Source organism: Cynocephalus volans, chromosome 5 (genome assembly GCF_027409185.1).
Source record: "Cynocephalus volans isolate mCynVol1 chromosome 5, mCynVol1.pri, whole genome shotgun sequence".
In the NCBI taxonomy this organism is placed as follows: domain Eukaryota; kingdom Metazoa; phylum Chordata; class Mammalia; order Dermoptera; family Cynocephalidae; genus Cynocephalus; species Cynocephalus volans.
Genome location: NC_084464.1, coordinates 124,547,232 through 124,565,626, shown reverse-complemented (window position 1 = coordinate 124,565,626; position 18,395 = coordinate 124,547,232). Strand labels below are relative to the sequence as shown.

At 33.2% G+C, this 18,395-nt stretch overlaps 1 protein-coding gene across 16 annotated transcripts in view; it reads left to right on the top strand.

Annotated features, from left to right (window-relative positions):
• Positions 1 to 18,395, top strand: part of TRDN (triadin) — a 387,419-nt gene that overhangs the window by 133,564 nt on the left and 235,460 nt on the right. For 15 of the 16 annotated variants that reach the window (XM_063096118.1, XM_063096115.1, XM_063096120.1 and 12 more), the window contains exon 9: positions 618 to 677. In XM_063096118.1, the coding sequence (XP_062952188.1) occupies positions 618 to 677 (60 nt within the window). Of the gene's footprint in view, positions 1 to 617; positions 678 to 2,068; positions 2,320 to 18,395 lie in introns of those variants that run through there. The other variant, XM_063096126.1, reaches the window with a different exon arrangement.

Sequence of the window (18,395 nt, the reverse complement as noted above, 5' to 3'; positions counted from 1 at the left end):
ATGAAGATTCCTCAAATAATTAGCTTAACAATGATATCATTTGGTGCTGTTATTCTGTTCTCTGTGATTTACTCTTCTAGTTAAAGAGCATTTCGATGCAGAGGACTCCTAACAGGTTGCAAAGGGGTTAGCCCTCCTGCTGGCCTTTTTGAGAAAACATTCTGCAGCTCCATTTAGACAATTAGCAGAAGGGCTGGGAGTGAATATTTGATAAAACATTCCAAGTTGGAAATAATTTCCTCTTGTAAAACTTCTGTTTCATTATTGGAAGTCTATAAAAGGACAAAAGGGAAAATTGCTTTAATATATGACTTTTGTAACAAATTTGATGAAAAAGGTTTTGATTTTTAAAAACAACCAATATAATATTACCCTTAAGTAGTCTGTTTCAATTTTTAAGGTTATTTTTGTATGGAATAAATGGAGCAATATATTTATTATGTCATTTTCCCTCCCTGTGTGCTTATATGAGTGCAAATTATTCCTTCACAGAAAATATTGTAATAACTGGAATAGAATTGAGCTATTTTATTTGTTTTGTTAAACCATTTCTCACTAGAAAAAAGAAAAGTGTTGATGACATTTTTTCATTGCTCTTTCTCTTTCTACTCTGTCAGATCAGTATGCATTCTGTCGATATATGATTGACATGTTTGTCCATGGGGACTTAAAACCAGGTATTGCAAACAATTCTTGTACTTGTCTGTTTCAATAGTTTTTGTTTTTAAGATTGTTGGCTTTTTATGTACTAAACAGTATTTTCCTTTTTAAAAAATTGCATAATGCATGTGTAGATCTAGAATAAAACCAATAAAAAGCAGAAGTAATATGTGGCACTGGTGCCTTTACTTTTACTTTCAATCGCTGCATGGCCTATTGCAAATGAAGCCAGCTGAAAGCTAAAAATGTGCTAATATCTTTATGTATAAAAAAATGCTAATGTCTTCAATAATATGTTATAGTGAAGCAGTGAATTGTTTCATTTTATTTCTGGTAAACTTAGAAGAAAAGACCTATGGCAATGAAAGTATCATTCTTTTCTTAGTAGTGAACAAAATTCATATTTCAACCATCACATTTCAAATACTTAATCTTTTTTTCAAACTTTTAGATTTTCTCACTTACTCATTAAATTTGTTCTAGCTACTCCAGAGAGCTTTTGATGGAGACAGTCAATCTTGGAGTTAATAGTCAAAACAATGGGGAAGAATTTTTAGTTAAAAGGATATATCTACCATCTCTCATGTCTTTATTGTTGCCCAGAGTGTAATGAAATATTCTTTTCTAACATCTTAGTTAAGAATGGATAACTTGATTGCTTATGTTATGTCTTTTGCAGATTAAAAAACTGACAGTATTCTGTTCCTGTTTGTGAAAATGTTTTTAAGATAATAGTATTTTAAAGGAAATAGCTTATTTACATTAGCATAATTGAAACTGGTGGTTTAAAGCAAACTACATTTTGTTTTCTTAACTATTTTTGTAAAAATCTTTTTAAAGTGTATAATTTTTATTCATACATATATTGTCAAATAGGCATATCATCTCTGAAAAATATATAACATAGAAAATTAGAAGATGATAAGAATCTTGGCTCTCTGGAAAACTTAGTTAATCCCAGTAATTTATTTTAGTAAAATAGTTCCCTCCTTCTCCTCTTTTCCTCCTTCTCTTCTTCTCCTTCTCTTTCTACATTTTTAGTGAGTTAGAATCTGAAATTGGGGAAAAAACTGAAAATTATAGTCATTCACTTGGTGAAAGTGATTACTGTTAACAATCGTGTATAGTAACATAGCAGAATTAGATGGAAACATTCAGCAAGATAATATGATATAACGGGAAGAGAGGGCTTTGGACACATACAAATATAATTCTTGACTCCATCCTTTGGCATTGCTCAAGGTCTAGCATTGGCCCTTGAACAAATCATTGACCTCCACCTCATCTTCGGTGTTCTTACATTTAAAATGGGTGTCACAATAATGTCCTTGCATTGTTAAAATATCTAATGGATACACAACAAAATGTTGTTATAACTTTATCCTTTAATTCATTCATTTCACCACAGCCTGTTTGAGTGAGTGCTCCACGTGAAGGAAACTTCTCAACATTGTCAAGTCCTGGTCTATATATATAATAAATTCTATTTTAGGTAAAATGTTTGCTGCCCGTTTTGTTTGGCTGTGATGATTTAATAAAGTCAAATTCTACACATACATTTCCTTTGGTAAGGCCAACTACCTGTTTACTTATAAACGAGACGAATCTATATTGTTGATGAGCATGAGTTAATAAATTACTAATATGCATTTTTTTATATTCTATTAGTTTTTTATTTTATCAATATACAATGTAGTTGATTTTCATGTCCCTTTACCAAATCTCCTTCCCCCCTCCCTCTCCTCCCTCCCACCCATCAACATCATATCTATTCACTTGTCTTAACAAGTTCAAGGAATTTCTATTGTTGTGTCTTCTTCCCCACCCCACCCCCATTTGTTTGTGTATTTATTTATTTTTAGCTCACACGAATAAGCAAGAACATGTGGTATTTCTCTTTCTGTGCCTGACTTATTTCACTTAATATAATTTTTTCTAAGTCCATCCATATTGCTGCGAATAGTAGTATTTCATTCTTTTTTATAGCAGAGTAGAATTCCATTGTGAAGATACACCAAGTTTCCCTATCCATTCATCTGATGATGGACATTTGGGCTGGCTCAAACTCTTGGCTATTGTAAATAGTGCTGCAATAAACATAGGAGTACAGGTATCCCTTTGACATGATGATTTCCATTCCTCTGGGTATATTCCCAGCAGTGGAATAGCTGGGTCATATGGTAGATCTATCTGCAATTGTTTGAGGAAACTCCATACCATTTTCCATAAAGGCTGCACCATTTTGCAGTCCCACCAACAGTGTATGAGAGTTCCTTTTTCTCCACAACCTCTCCAGCACTTAACATTCTCAGTCTTTTGGATATTAGCCATCTTAACTGGAGTGAGATGGTATGGTTTTGATTTGCATTTCCCGAATGCTGAGTAATGTTGAGCATTTTTTTCATGTGTCTGGGTCTATTAGTTTTAAAATTTTGTCTGAGAAAACTAATGTGCTCTTTGTGCCACTAAAATTATTCCTGGTAGCTATTCACAGAATATAATTTCAAAGAAAATCACAGGACACAGAGAACCATGTGTTGTAAAAGTCATTGAGGGATGCTAGCAGTTTAATAGTCATGTTACCAATCATTTCATTCTGAAAATCTAACAACAGATTAAGGTTAGAAGGAATAATAAAACCATCTCTGCACAAGTTAAAGACTATTTTGCTAATAACCACACAGAAAGAGGCCTTCTAAAGGCATATATGAACATACTCTAAAAAGTCGTGGGTTCAGATATACAACACTGTATAATATTCCAACTCCTGCAACTAATTCTCCAGTTATATAGAATCAAATTTCTTAATACCACTTATTGATGTATTGATTTTCTTCTTAATTTATTTCATCTACCTACATTCATGATTTTGAAGGTTTAAAAACTGAAAGAATATTTAGATCAGTATGTCTTGCCTAAGATCTGGAAAGTAAGAAGGGGTAAAGGGAAGTCTGTGAGCTACACCTGTTGTTTTATCTAACAAGCTATATGATGGTTCATAAATGCAGCAACAGAAAGTTTAAGAGTATTATCTTTGTCACTGAGGCAATGCAAAGATGGAGTGATAAAGCACTAAATAAGACTTACATTTTTAAAAATAGGGAATGAGAAACATTTAATCTTGCCACATTAATTGAAAGAAAATGCAGAAGTGATAAAACTCTGAGTGACAATTAGAGAATGAAACAATTCCTGCCAAGTTTATTGCTCTGCATGTATCCACTATTTATAAAACATTTGTGCTTCCATCTGTTTCTGTTTGAGATTAGTGAAACACCTGTTATTGTTTAGCTAGAGTTCACTATTAATTATTGGTAATGGTTATTTAAAACTATAATTTGATTTTTCCCTCTGGAATTCAGTGTTTCCTTTGTAGGAAATACTGTCACACCCTCAGAAGTAGCCCAAATTGCAGTTCAGATTTGAAAAAACCTTGTGGATGAAATGTGTTGACCCCCCAAAATAAAGTCTCAAGTTTTGCCCTTAAATCTCATCAAATAAAATACTTCTAAGATAGCCTTAAATGTTTTTCCCTAAGATTTTGTCTATATACCTGAAAATGAATTGAATTGCTTTTTTTGATTCTCTGTGGTAAATAGTGAATATGCACTCTTATCATCAGTAATAATCCTCACCTCAATTACAGAGACCTTCTTAATAAGCTGGTGTAAACCATACAGGTTAGGTCATTTTATTGTAACTAAAATTCTCCTGTACTGACTCACTCTGTATCAGGTTGAAACATTAAGAAAATTCTATTTAAACTGAGAAAATTGATGTCTGTTATCAAGTGCTACATTTGGTAATTTTAGGAATATTGTGGGCATTGAAGATCTTCCTCCTTCAGAAATAATTTCTATTTCTTAAGCCAAGTTAAAGAAAAGACATATTTCTGTATGAAAGAAGTCACATGACTCGCAGACTTCTTTTTTTTTTTTTTTTTTTTTTTTTTTGTGACCGGTAAGGGGATCATAACCCTGGGCTTTGCGTCGTCCGCACTGCGCTCAGCCAGTAAGCGCACCAGCCATCCCTATATAGGATCCGAACCCGCAGCGTCAGCACTCCCAGCACCGCTGCACTCCCAGTGCCGCACCCTCCCGAGTGAGCCATGGGATTGGCACCTGCAGACTTCTTTATATTCACTATAGATAAACCAATTTAGTTGTTCACTACAAGGACTGGGGCCAATATGTTTTTGCTTAGTAATTTTAACACTTTTTTTTCAGCTTTCCTCTCTGTAGCTATTACGATTATAGTTTAATACAAGCTAAAGTTTATCCCTTAGAAGTTATCCCACCATTAAAATTACAGCTACTGACTTTTACTTGAGCCAAGAATTTATGTCAACGTAATTTGTTCCACTTCTATGTCATTTATTTTCTTAAAATTGAGGGTACTCACCTACCAAGATCATCTTGAGTATAATAAGTTATTCTTTGGCAGCCTGTTTTAAGTCCATAAGCTGGAAAGAGCCTTAAGGAATAAGTTTATATTCACATTTTATTAAGATCCTTTTCTTGAACTCTAGTGGTGCTTAACTACATTTTTGGTTTGATCCTGCTGAGAAGAGGTCAAATGTAATTGCATTATAGTCACTGTTATTTAATGGTTTAATCTAATGTATTTCAGAGCTCACCTGGGTATATTAGAGAATATCAGGTACAATTCAGCCTTGCTTTACACTTCTCAGAAAAATCCTGCTCCAACGTAGTTCCATAAAAACGTACTCACTTTAATTCCAAATATTTAATTATTTTCACACAACCAAAGCTTTGGGAGTTTTAATGTTTCACTCAGTAAGTATTGGGCAAATCTGCTCAACAAGTTGATAGTCTGGAAAAGAGATAAGACATGACATAAATAATTGTATAACTAAGGATAAATTGATAAATATGCAATAGACATTCAGAAGATGTACGTGGTAATCTCAGTATACCAGAAATAAATGGTTATCTCTATTTAATACTTGGATCGTTCAGTTATTTTTTAAAAATATTTTAAGTCATGTTACAAGTAGTTTACAGGTGTAAGAATAAAGGTATAGTGAAAATTGTGATAGAATTTAAACATATCAAAGCTAAATGTTTATTTCTTATATTTCCTGGTTTTGAAGGTAGATATATTCTAAATGGGAAACATCTTCAGAACGGAACTGTTCTTCAACCATTAGCTATGAGCTTGCAGTGCGTCCATCCTAAAGATACTGACTCCAGATATTACTACTTCTGGGTCTTCTAGAACTTGCATCATCAAAATGCAATACTGAAATTTTAAAAATATTTGATGGCCCATAATTTTGTTGAAAGGAAAATTTTATCTTCTTCATTCCATAATGCCAAAACATTTTCATTTTTATATTCATAAACATTAATTAAAATGATAAATTCAATCATTTTTTTCATTAATACATTGTCTATTTCTTTTTGATACCTGCCTTTACCTTTTTCATCACTTGTGCACTCAAAACCCACAAATTTTTGCACATAGATTTTGTAATGAAAGAGTACTGTGACACTGTCTTTTAGTAAAATGGGATGGTCCAGCCTCTTGTCACAAAAATGTTGCATAAAAAAGTCCTTCCTGTTAAGGGGCAAACTAGATAAGAATACCATATTTCATTTTTGTCCTTTGAAATGTATTGGTCACTCATTGATTCTTGAGTTTGAAAAAATTCTTTGTCATCTGAAAATTCAGTCTGAGATTTCACCTGTATAACCAATTTCAATTTCCCCCTAATTATTAGAGTCTATCCTACTGCCGTCTGTTTTTTGGGTTTTTTTGCACTCATCTTCTGATTCAACTAATTGTGAAATATCTTCCTCTGTCCTTTATCTTCTTTTTGCAGCTATAAATAGAAAATTAAAATTTCAAATTCTAAAGTGCATTCAATGAACTAAAAGCATACCATAAAAATGGTACCTTGGGCTTCTTTTATACCTTCTTGAACGGTGGTGTAATACCTTAGTCAACACAAGAAACCTTCATGAGGATGAGATAGTGATGATATATTTTACAATTGTATCACTCTTCTAGGCAATTCCATCACTATTTTGTTTTTTTATTATTTGGTCTTAAGCATTGTTGGGAAAAATTGATGAGTAATGATGACAAAATTCCTAAGTCAATAAAATAGAAAATGCTTAATATATAGGAAATATAAGTTCATGAAGATCCCATAATGGCTTAGATTTTTAAAATTGCCTAGTGACACCACATGGTAATTACAAGATACAATGGGATTTATTCTGTTTTAAAATATAAGTAAATTTTCTTTTTGTTCCTTGAGAGACCTGTAAGAAAAAATGTCAAAAAATATTAGTCTTCACAAATATTTAGGATCGCTTAAAAGAAAAAAAAAAAATCAAAAACTAGGATTGGCTGCAATAGACCCTGATATATTGAGAACCAATAGAGAAAATATAAACTTGGGAGTCACACAAGGCAGAGTTTAAATCCTTTGCTTGTGTTTTTGATTTTTTGAATCTCAGTTACTTTATAAAACTTATTTTTAAGGTTGTTAAATGATTAAATGAAATAATGTATATTCATGTTCTCCCTCTTTTTGGGTTTCTCTTTTGTTACGTAAATTTATTACAAAAAAATAATACTGCAAGTATGAGAGATCAGAGAAGATCTCTTAGATGTAAAAAGTGAAATGGGCCTTCAGACATTGGTTGGATATGTCTATGTGAAATTGAGGATAAAGACATACAAAGCTGAAGTGATAATGTCAAGACACAGAATCAAAAAATCCTTACAAGTTCTTTGGCAACTTCCAGTTTTTGAGTATTTAATCTCTGCTAGGCTTTTGAAATAATATCTTATATAATCCTGATAAAAGCCTTGGGAGTAGGGTTAACCCTATTTTACAGATGAGAAAATTGAGTACAAAGTGTTTACGTGATTTGTTCAGGTCTCTCACAGTGGCAGACAGGAGATTCAAACCCAAGCCTACCTAATACTAAATACATCAGGATAAATACCAAAAATCTATTGTTCCCTAGGCAAGGAACTACAAAGAATTCACTTTGGTTGACATCCAGAGAACCTAGAAGGAGAAACAGGATTGGAAATGTCAGGCAAGATGATTTGGAGAGAGTAGAATTAGAAAAAACAGGTAGGAAAAAATCCAAGGAGAGGAAGTAAAGCCTGACCTTGGAAGGTGGAATAGAGAGAATTAAGATAGTTTTAGAGATATCACAGAGGTAGAATCTTGGGATTTATAGATACTAAAGGAGAAGAAAGTAAAAGATTATTTAGAGGTTGTTGTTCTGAAAAACCAAAAGGATTCCATAAGCAGGGGTTGTAGGAAGAGAGTGGGGTCAAGTTCACTGCAGTGGACAGGGCTGGAGAAGTAGGAACCTTTGAACTCACCGCTTATTTTTAAAGCCACAGATGGCTTAGTGGGAATATGTGAAGATTCCAATCCAAACATCATTTGCTCAGCACCTGCTAAATACCAAGAGTCATTACAGTTACTTCCACATACTTTATTTCATTTAATTCTCACAGCAAACTCTGAAAAAAGCAGTTAGATAATCAAGTGTGGACTTTCAGAGAGAGGTCAGAGGTGGAAATAGGGTCACCAGGAGAGTAAATAAAATAAGAGTACATGTATTGAACATCTTCTGCATGCTCAGCAGTCCCAGGCTGGGCACAGTGCAAGATATAATATTACTAAAAGATGATTCCTAACTTTAACCAGTGGGATGGATAATTATTTGAAAATGAATAGGAACTAATAAATAATAAAAAAGTTTAAACTTAGGAGTTAGATTGCATATTGCACACTTTAAATGTTAATTTCAGAGGAGCGGCATCTCTGATTCTTGCTGTCAGGGAAGATAATGTGAATCTAGAACTTGAAAGATGGATCATATTTGACTAAGTGCTGGAGAATATGTAGGGCTTATTTTGTTTGTATATGAATGAAAGAGAAAATGAATGTGGATACAGCAGTGTATGTGATATCGATGTGTTTATAGGACAATGAGGATATCAGACCAGAAAGAGGATAAACTAAGATTGGAAAATATTAGGAAAAAAGAAATGGTATATTTTGATGACAGATTATAGGACACTTTGTCAACCAGATAGAGATGATATTTGGAATGGAAGGGAGTCTTTGAAGGATTTTAAGTAGATGAGTGATAGGAAAGTAGCGTTTCATGTAGCATGAATAGGCAGTACCCTGCTTATAGGAGTGGAAATAGAAGAAAAATGGTGAGATATTGCTAAATCTGGTGCGTATAAAACTTATTTCTGAAGGAAAAAGGGCAAACTTTATGAAGCTATTACGCATGGAGTGGTGATGTAAACTACATATAAATGACTTAAGAAATTAATGTTGCATCTCAAAATGCTACAAACTATTTTGACAAGTTAAGTTTACACATGAGATGGAGACTTAAATGAGTTCTAGCCTTAAAGAAGGACCAGCAATAATATATGCACAACTATCCACTAAAAATATAGTGCAGCAAGGAAAATGCTAGAACTGGACCATTCATAACCTAAAATGAAGTAATAGCTTTCTTTCCTTCTTTGGCTGAATTTTGTTATTGTTTTATTTTTATTTTTCAAAGACAGCTATCCAATGCACAGAAATTTCAGAAGTCAAAGCAGACTCCAGAGCCAGACTGCATGGGTTCAAATTCAGACCCTGTCACTTGCTCGAAATATGACTTAATCAAGTTAATCAATCTTATTAGGCCTCCGTTTTCTCCTCTGTAAAGTTAGGCTGATAATGGGGTTGTTGCGGAATAAACGCATGGTCAAAGTGCACTTACAGTGCGTGGCTCTCGGAGTAATGGCTCTTTACTAAATGAACACATATTTAAGGATTATTAGAGGTAGAATTTTGATAAAGAGAGGAAAACATTTTTTTTTTTCAGAAACACACCCACAAATAAAATGTCATACTAATTTTGTCCATTCTGGCCATCTGATGTTTCCTAGCCTTGGTTCTATTATCTATATAATGTGGGTAACAATATTACATAATTTAAAATGTTATGTTGGGGATCATGTGAAAAAATTACACAATATGCGCATATAATGTTTTGTCTTCTGAATTCTAGGAACTATGCTAGATTCCATAGATATAGCAGTGAACAAAGTATACCTATCCTCATGAAGCCCAGGTAAAATTTATAAAAAGCTTGTAGCTGGCCACCAGGCATGCCATATGCATTCAGAAAAAAATGTAGTTGTTTTTGTTGTTATTATTAATGTAGAAGAATTATAGTATGATTAATACCTATAGTCGTACTTTTGCTTATATTTTTAATAAATGTACGTAACTGGCCCTATGAAAGATGATAATAATAAAATGTAAAATTTGGTTTACACAAACTTGAAATTTGATTCTGTGAGACAGAACATTACACCAAGTGATTCTGGTAATGTTTACAGCATTAACTTGGTAGTTAAACGGACAGGGAAAATGTAACAAAAATATCAACATTATCAGCTGAATGCCAGCTTCTGTAATATAATGAATTTATTGAATAGTACTGCAAAAATAGATCTGCATTTTACACACAGGACATATTTTAGGTCTCCTAACTGAAAGAAAATTCCCGATGAGCCTTCTATAAATAATACAATTCAATAGTAATTTTTTAAAAAGTTCTACTAAGAGAGCCAAAGATGTTATGAGAAGTTCACATATATAGCATTTATCTAAGAGTAAAATCTCTCAGAAAACATTTTTGGATCCATTTTGTTTATTATAATTTAGGCCACCTTATGAAACTGTTGGAATTCCACTTGTATACTCTTTTCATTCAACAGAGGACGATTTTGTCCTATTCCTCAGTTTCACTGGAGTCTGGAACATGGACCTTCTTCCAAATGTACTGTAAAGTAAAGCCCAGGATCTTGGATTTCCTGGTTACCTGGTAACAAAACCTCAAGCGATATAACAATCACACAATAAACTGCAGAAAGATTTCAGAAGGAGCAAATAATAGAGAAAATTATTGGAGCCACCGAACGAGTAGGGAGAAAGAATTAAGTAAAGTGACTAGTGCTACAAAAGGAATTAAATATATAAGAAAAAATTCATTAGTCACAGGCAAGTTACTTAACTTTCCTGAGCCTCTTTCCTCATCTCTAAAATGGGGTAATAGACATTACTTCATAGGGTTAATGTATGGCTTAAATCAAGCACATACACTTAAAATGCACTTGACTATAATAAGCATAACAGAACTATTTAAGTGTTCAGTGAGGATGCTGGTTCCCATATATAGCGAAATTGTGGTTTTCTCCCCACCACTTATATCTTTTCGATTTAATTATCATATGTAAGTACCATTCTCATTTTCTCCCTAGCAGGTCTTTTTTACTGCATGTATACACCTTCAAGAAATGTTTACCTTAAATCCCCATTGCCTTATACCTTGCCAGAAACATGAATTGAATTCACGATGTACAGTATTTATCTCAATGAAAAAAATATTGATCATCCCAGAGCAGCACTCTTTATTCATTCATAGAAATAATCTGGTTATTTACAAAGATGATAGTTTTCTAAGCATTGCAAATAGGTCTGTGTAAAGATTTCTTAAAGGCGTTATTGGTAGTATCTCTAGAGGCAGAAGCTCAGAATTAACAAAGACTGTTTTGATGCATGCATCAGTAAACTGCAGGCAGCATACAGAATTAGGCTAATGTAAGAGAAAAAATGAGAGAGCCTCTGCTTAATTATGGGAGCTCATAGTCCCTGGACTTGGCTACTCCCATGAGAGTTGCCTTCTGATTATTTGAAGTCTGTGGAAGCTGTTCAAGATAAATGCATCTGATTGTCATATTTGTCTAAATCAATCCATTGAACATTCTAGTCACCATAAATAGCTAGAATGTACTCAGAAACAGATCCAAGTACTTCTGAGTGGATGTGATTCCTCTGATACCACTCTCTCAGTCAGCTTCATTGTGATAAAGCGCTTCAGGTTTTGGAGAAAGTTAGTAAATAAGACTTCTCTGCAATGTTTACATGACTCTACACCCTCTGTGTCCAGAAAAGAAAACAAATGAAGGTTTAAGGTTTCATTTTTCTCGCAATCTCAGTATTTTGTCTTCCCTTTTGAAAGAGGTGGCAGGTTCTATAGAAATATCTTTGTTGCGAGGGAACTTTCATTAAAGTGTCTTTTTGGTCTAGCCCTGTCACTGTTAATGTCATGAACCTGCTGTCAGACAAGAATAAATTCCTTCTCAGGTAACCTACTGGGACTATTTAAAGCACATTCTGAAATAGTCTGAAAAGGAATAAATAATACATAGTAATTTGAATTGCTGCATGAGAAGCAGGGAAAATTAAGACTTAATCAAAGAATTATTGAACTAATTAGGTCTTATTTATTAATGTGTCATGTCTTGTAATAATCATATCTGTCAGTTCATATGCAAGAGTGAGGATTGAAAAAGAATTCTAGTAATTTATATAAATATATTCCCCAAGTGATGTTCTAAGGTTCTTTTGTATGGCCCAAAGGACAAAAAATAGAAAATAGTACTCTTTTTAACCCTTTAAATAAATGCATAGTTCTTATCCTTTTTTTTCAAGTAGGACTCATTTTAAATATGGAAATAATAAATATACCTTATACCTGTTTTGATATAACTAATTGACTATTTTCAGAGACATATCATTACACCATATAGATGTAACCTGTACCACTGTGTTTTCTTTCAAATTAGAGCCTGTTATACTGTATGTCTGTCCTTTGTCATTCACACTTAATTATTTGTAGACTGTCTTGCATTGTCTACTACTTATTTTATTCAATATTTCTGCTTTGTGATTGACATGTTGCTTTCCTGAAGGAAAACGTGTGACCTACAAACCACTTGCTATTGCAACCATCCACAGTGTTTAGGTAATGAGCACTTGTTTAGTAGATAAGACTTGTTTGTAACAATTGGCATCTCTTATAGAAAGTGACTGAAAATAGAAAAAAGCATTAATATTGTCATATTGAAACACCCTGTAAGAAGCAAACTGATGATTTAATGTTCTCCTGTATGGTGGTTGCATAAGATGTAAACTTTTTCCATTGATAATTCATGAGAATGATTATATTAGTAATAATTTTCTGCTACAGGAAAATTAATTTTTATGTAATTATAAATAGCTTCCTGGCAGACACTGGATAAGCAGTGTATATTGTTTTAAATGACAAAATAGTATCAATTATATACAATTTACAACAGGAAGAGAGATTGGATGACATACAAATGTGTCATTCAAGTGAGAATATATTTGTGAGTTTAATTGTAGTGTTAAGCCTATTAAAAAACAATTCTTAACATATTTCCATTTTACCCTTTATCTATGAAATATTTAAGTTTATATTATATGCCTGTAGTTGGAAATGTGTGGAATTTTACCATCCATTAAAGAACCCTGTAGAAAATCTCTGCTAAAGCAAAACCTCAAGGTTTTTTTTTTTCCTCCTCCTGAGGTAAACTCCAAAACCAGAAGCTTCCTTTTTAATTGGCTCTGTGGCTCTGCTTCGGGCTTTTCATGTCTCTTTGAATTGCTAGTGAACATAGAACATTTGCATGTGTCAGAGTCAAGACAAAAAAAAAAAAAAGGAGATTTTCCCAGAGGTGGAGAGAAAGGGGAAGATGAGGACAGTTGCAACATCCCTTCCTTTTGCCAAGTTCTGTGTGGTGTGGAAATAACACGTGATTGAAAAGTGCTAAATTGATTTTATTTTATATGAACGAGATCCCTGTATAACAGGGAAGCAACAGTTTTTCAAATGCCAAGTGATAGCTTTAAAAATTAAGTCCTTACATTTGAGGATAATGAGAGAGGAAATTTACAAAGAGCCTTGCTTAGCATAGCGTATCTGGAGTTGGAGAAAAACTCAGGTAGTCCATCAGACATTATCGTGCCTCTACCCTTTAAGGATTTTCGAAGACTTTCAGAGATGATAATGATGACAACAACAAAATTATTTAACTTTTACTGAGTGTTAATGGTATGTCAGGCACTGTGCTAAACTAACCTCTGGGCATGGGTCATCCATTTAATTTTCACAAAACTCTACTAGGTAGGTTATAACCTCTTCATCTCAGAAATTAGGAAACTGAACATAGGGAAAGTTGTTGAATTGGCTCAGATGACTGGATACTGCCTCCAGGACTTAGGAAGAATTACAAGTATGTTTTAAAAAGAGGGTCACTGCCTGTTAGGTTTTCTTTTTTCTTCCTTTTTTCCCACTGTTTTCTAAGTGGTACAATTTAAGACAAATTTGTGGTACCTGTTTCCCTTATAATTCACATTTGATGTGTACTCCTAAATCTTGCCAATACAAATTGTCAGAGACAGCAGTTATTTGCTGATAACTTTTTAACTGCCTTCAATGGTGGGTAAATGGAAAGAATCTGGTACAGAAACTGTAAGATCAGTTGACCGTGATTCCATACTCAAGAGCACAAATGGTTTGTCACCTAAATTGTTGAGGGAATCTTGGCTATGGTTTACTTTAAAATGTCCTGGGTAGCCATTAAGCTGGATAAACCTGATAAAATATCACCCAGTTCCATGGTTAAATTTTTAAGTGTAAATTTTATTCTTAGTGGTTAGAGTGACAGCAAAGTGAGATGAAAGAGAACATAGAGTAAGTGTATCTATAAGGTTCTTGGTGGGTCTTGAAGTTATTGAGGGTGAAAACAACAGATTCTAGTAGTTCGGGAACTGATTTTGCAATCAACAGTCCTAGCTGCTTTTTGTCAATAACCTCTTTGGTAAAATCCTGAAGTCAAACAACCAGTAAAGACAGGAAACAGGAGGAATTATTTATTCTCCATGTTTAGGTAGTTTACAGAAATGTCAAGCCTCCTACCTCTTAAGAAGTGAATTTGTCATTCTACTTTTAAATTATTATAATACGTTTTGCAAATGTAATGATTTTGCCTCTGGGAACCATCTTTTCTCTTATTTTCTCACCTTTCTTGTGGCCACTTACATTCCCAGTGCTCAGTAATTAGGTATCATTTGATTTTGTCTTTGAGTAAATCACTAAATGTGCTGTATCTCTGAAAAGTAATACTGAATATAAAACCTGAACTATTACATTTTGACTTGAGAGCTCTGACATATTAAATGGGCCCATATGCAGGAATATGCCGTGCTATAATTACTTGGTTGGTAAGCAACAACCTTATCATAACTGGTACCTCTACTGTATTAGTAACAATGATCAACTAAATTGCATGAATATTAGCTTATTATTCATCAGTCAGTCGGTATGTTAACATGTGAAGGGGAGGGGAACACTTAGAGATATAAACAAAACCTGAGATTTTAGCTGAAAGTTTTATTGAAATTTTGTGGTCTTACTTAAAAATCATGCATTTTAAATTCTGCTTAATTACATGCTTAAATAATTTACACATAAATGTAATTTTTTAAATATGTGCCATGTAGAAAAACTGATTTATAAAATGATTCATTTTTATCCTATAGCTACTCCTACCATTTAAGACCTCAGAGAATAGGCATCTCCATTTTGGTAAAGAATACTAAATATTTTTGGCATTGAAAAACAGCATCTCAGAGACTTAATTAGAATTTACTATAACTTTGAATGTTGAATTATCGTAACTGGTGGTTGAAAACATGTGTTCTTTGTATTTTAAATCATCTTCAAATGGAACAATAATTGAAATGTTCATTAATATCATCCTACTATAATATAAAATATTGCACTTAAAAATATTTTTTCATTTAATTGTTATAAAATTATATCATTGACTATAGAATTCTAAAACATAATATAACAATATAATATTAGTCTGTACTTAAACATTTTTAGCACTATTCTAAATTTCATCCTATATTTTGCTCTCTGTCCTCCTTGTGCTATTTCTAAAATAAACACAGGCACCACAGAGACAACATATTATTGTGTGAAGAGCGCTGCACGGGGAATCTGCATACCTGGTTCCTAGTTATAAGCCATTGGATGAATTTGGGAAGTCCTCTAACTTCTTTGGATTTCAGTGTTCTCAGTGAACTTTAAGGCATCTCTGGCACTAAAATGCTATTCAAGTTACATATATGGGTACAGATTTTTTTAGGCTGAAAGATAACACAGTAGGTAACTTGCACAGTCTTTCTCCTTGAGGGGTGCTGCACATTTTCAGAATATATTGCAAGTGTTATATCTTGATTGAGCTGTTTAACTAATAAAGCTACCAGACATCTTTGAGTGTTAGCTCAGTTTTTCCCACTAACCAAGGATAAATGCATCCATCTTCCACTTTCATTGAAAAGTTGGTGTTCTACTCATAAAAAATTAGTAACTTCTTTCAAAAAGAAAAAAAAATATTTTAATCTAGGACTATAAATGATTTGAAAAAATGAAAAATAAATAAAGTTTTATTTTATATCTTTGGAAGTATTTTATACTCTACCAAGGGAAGTATTTTATACTCTACCAAGAACTAAAAATACTGTAATTTAGTCTGTTCTTACTAAAACACTGTAAAGACAGTATAACAGAGTGGCATTTAGCAACATTCATTTATTTGCTCATTCATTTTATTGCTCATTTTCACTTTTAATAATTCTTTGTCCTTTACTAAATATGTGTTGATTGCCTAATATATTCCAGATTCTGTCTTCAACTTGTTTTTAGCCTAGTGGTGATTTAAAACAAAAAACAAACAAACAAAAAAAAAAACTTGCAAAAAAACAAATGCATTGAGAGCAGGAGATGACATGTACGCTAGGTACTTTGGAGCAAAAATGGTTGACAAGGGTGGATATATGAGTCAAGGAATACCTAAAAGAGCTAGCCTTGGAGGAATGACTGGAATCAGCCATGTCCTAGGCAATTTTATCACTGAGAATTTGAAGAAAATGATAAATTTTTTTACCTTAGGAAGTAAATACTTTCAGATCTTCCAAGGGTTATAAGACATTCATGATGACAGATAAAATAACTGGCATTTATCTTGACCTTCCAAACAGATAGTTAAATAAATAGAAATATAAAATGGAGTAAAGAAACTTTAATTTTCAGTTGGGTTTACTCTCAATGTGTGACCTTGGTTAAGCTACTTATCCTTCCAGAGACCAATTTTAAAAATTAAAAATGTGAAATTAATATTAAAAATGAGGGTGTTGTAGTAGCTGATTTCAAAAGTATCTTTCAAATCCCTGAACTCTATGATTATAATTCTATGCATCTATTTTTGTTACAACCTAAACATCAGGTATTCTGCCTTAAACAAGGTACAAGGATAAATGGAACAATGATATGATCTTGAATCAACCTTATTTCCTTTCTTTGGTTGGCTGTTCCATGGAAAATTATCTCTACTTCATAAATTGGAGATGAGGAAGAAAAAACACTTATATTACCTTTATCATTTTTAATCAAAAGAATGTATGAAATATGTATTTGGCTACCATTTCTTGCTTTCCATCAAAGTGAATAAGCAAATGTATAATAACACATGGAAATATTAGAGAAGCTTTTTATCAAGAAGCAAAAGAACTGTTCCTGCAGATACATTTTGGCCTGAAGGGTGCTCTTTGATCTAAGAAGTTGAAGCTTTTGGTGTTTTAAACACCTTATAGTAGGGTCGTGTAGCCAAGTTATGTTAAATAATCCATTTGCTTAAAACTTTTCTAAAATTAAGTGAAAAATCTTGAGAATTAATTGCCAGTAAGATGTATTATTGTAATAACCCAATAAGGTAACTATATTCTTCAGTGACCTTCTATACAGATACTTTGGCAAAACTGAAAACAATAATGCAGGTGACGATAATGACTAAGCAACTAATTCATAACTGTCAAGTAGCTAGGTGAATGGAAAACTTGCTGCCCCTATTTGGGTACTATACTCACTCGTTCCCAGATGCTCAAGTAAAATTGTGAATGTCATCCTTGATTTATTTTCCTCACTTGCCACATCAAATTCATTAAAACATTCTATTGAGTCTACCATAAAATGTACTCTAAATTTATCTGCTTCTCTACAACTTCTGTTTTTTAATGACCATATATTTAAAATCACCCATTACTCTGAACAGGCATTCCTTATGACCCTTCCCTAATGAAATTTTTGATAGGACACTTATTCCATTTCCATTTTACTTATTTTGTTGCTATTTTTGTCTGCCCACTAGAATTGTGGCTTCATGAATTAGGGGATTTTGTCTGTATTGTTTACTGCTTTAACTCCATGTCCTAGAATAGTGCCTGGTACTGAGTAGGCACTCAATACATAGTTGTTGTATGAATAAATGACTGACTCTCCACTGCAACCCACCTAGTCCAAGCCAGCATCAACTCTCACCTGGGTTATTTCAATAGTCTCCAACTGATCTCCTGCTACTTCTCATATCCTTTTCTCCACAAACACAGCAGCCAGTCACCTTTTAAAAACCTACCTATCAAGCTAAAACCCTTCAACAGCTTACTGTTTTTCTAAGAACAAATCCAATCTCTCACAAACATCCTAGAATGTTCTATGTGAGCTTGTCTAATTTGCACAAAACTCCATGTAGATTAGTGAGGTCCTGCTTAGCGGTGGCCCTACTCTTCCTTTACTATCCAATTTAGTGTAGTCTCCTTCTTTCAGTCATTCTCTATCTCTCCACTCCAATTTGATTGCCCTGTATTTAGGAGATCTGGAATATTCTGTTTGGCTTGTTTTGCACCTGTCTCCTATCTCTAATGAAAGCTCCGTGACAACAGGGCC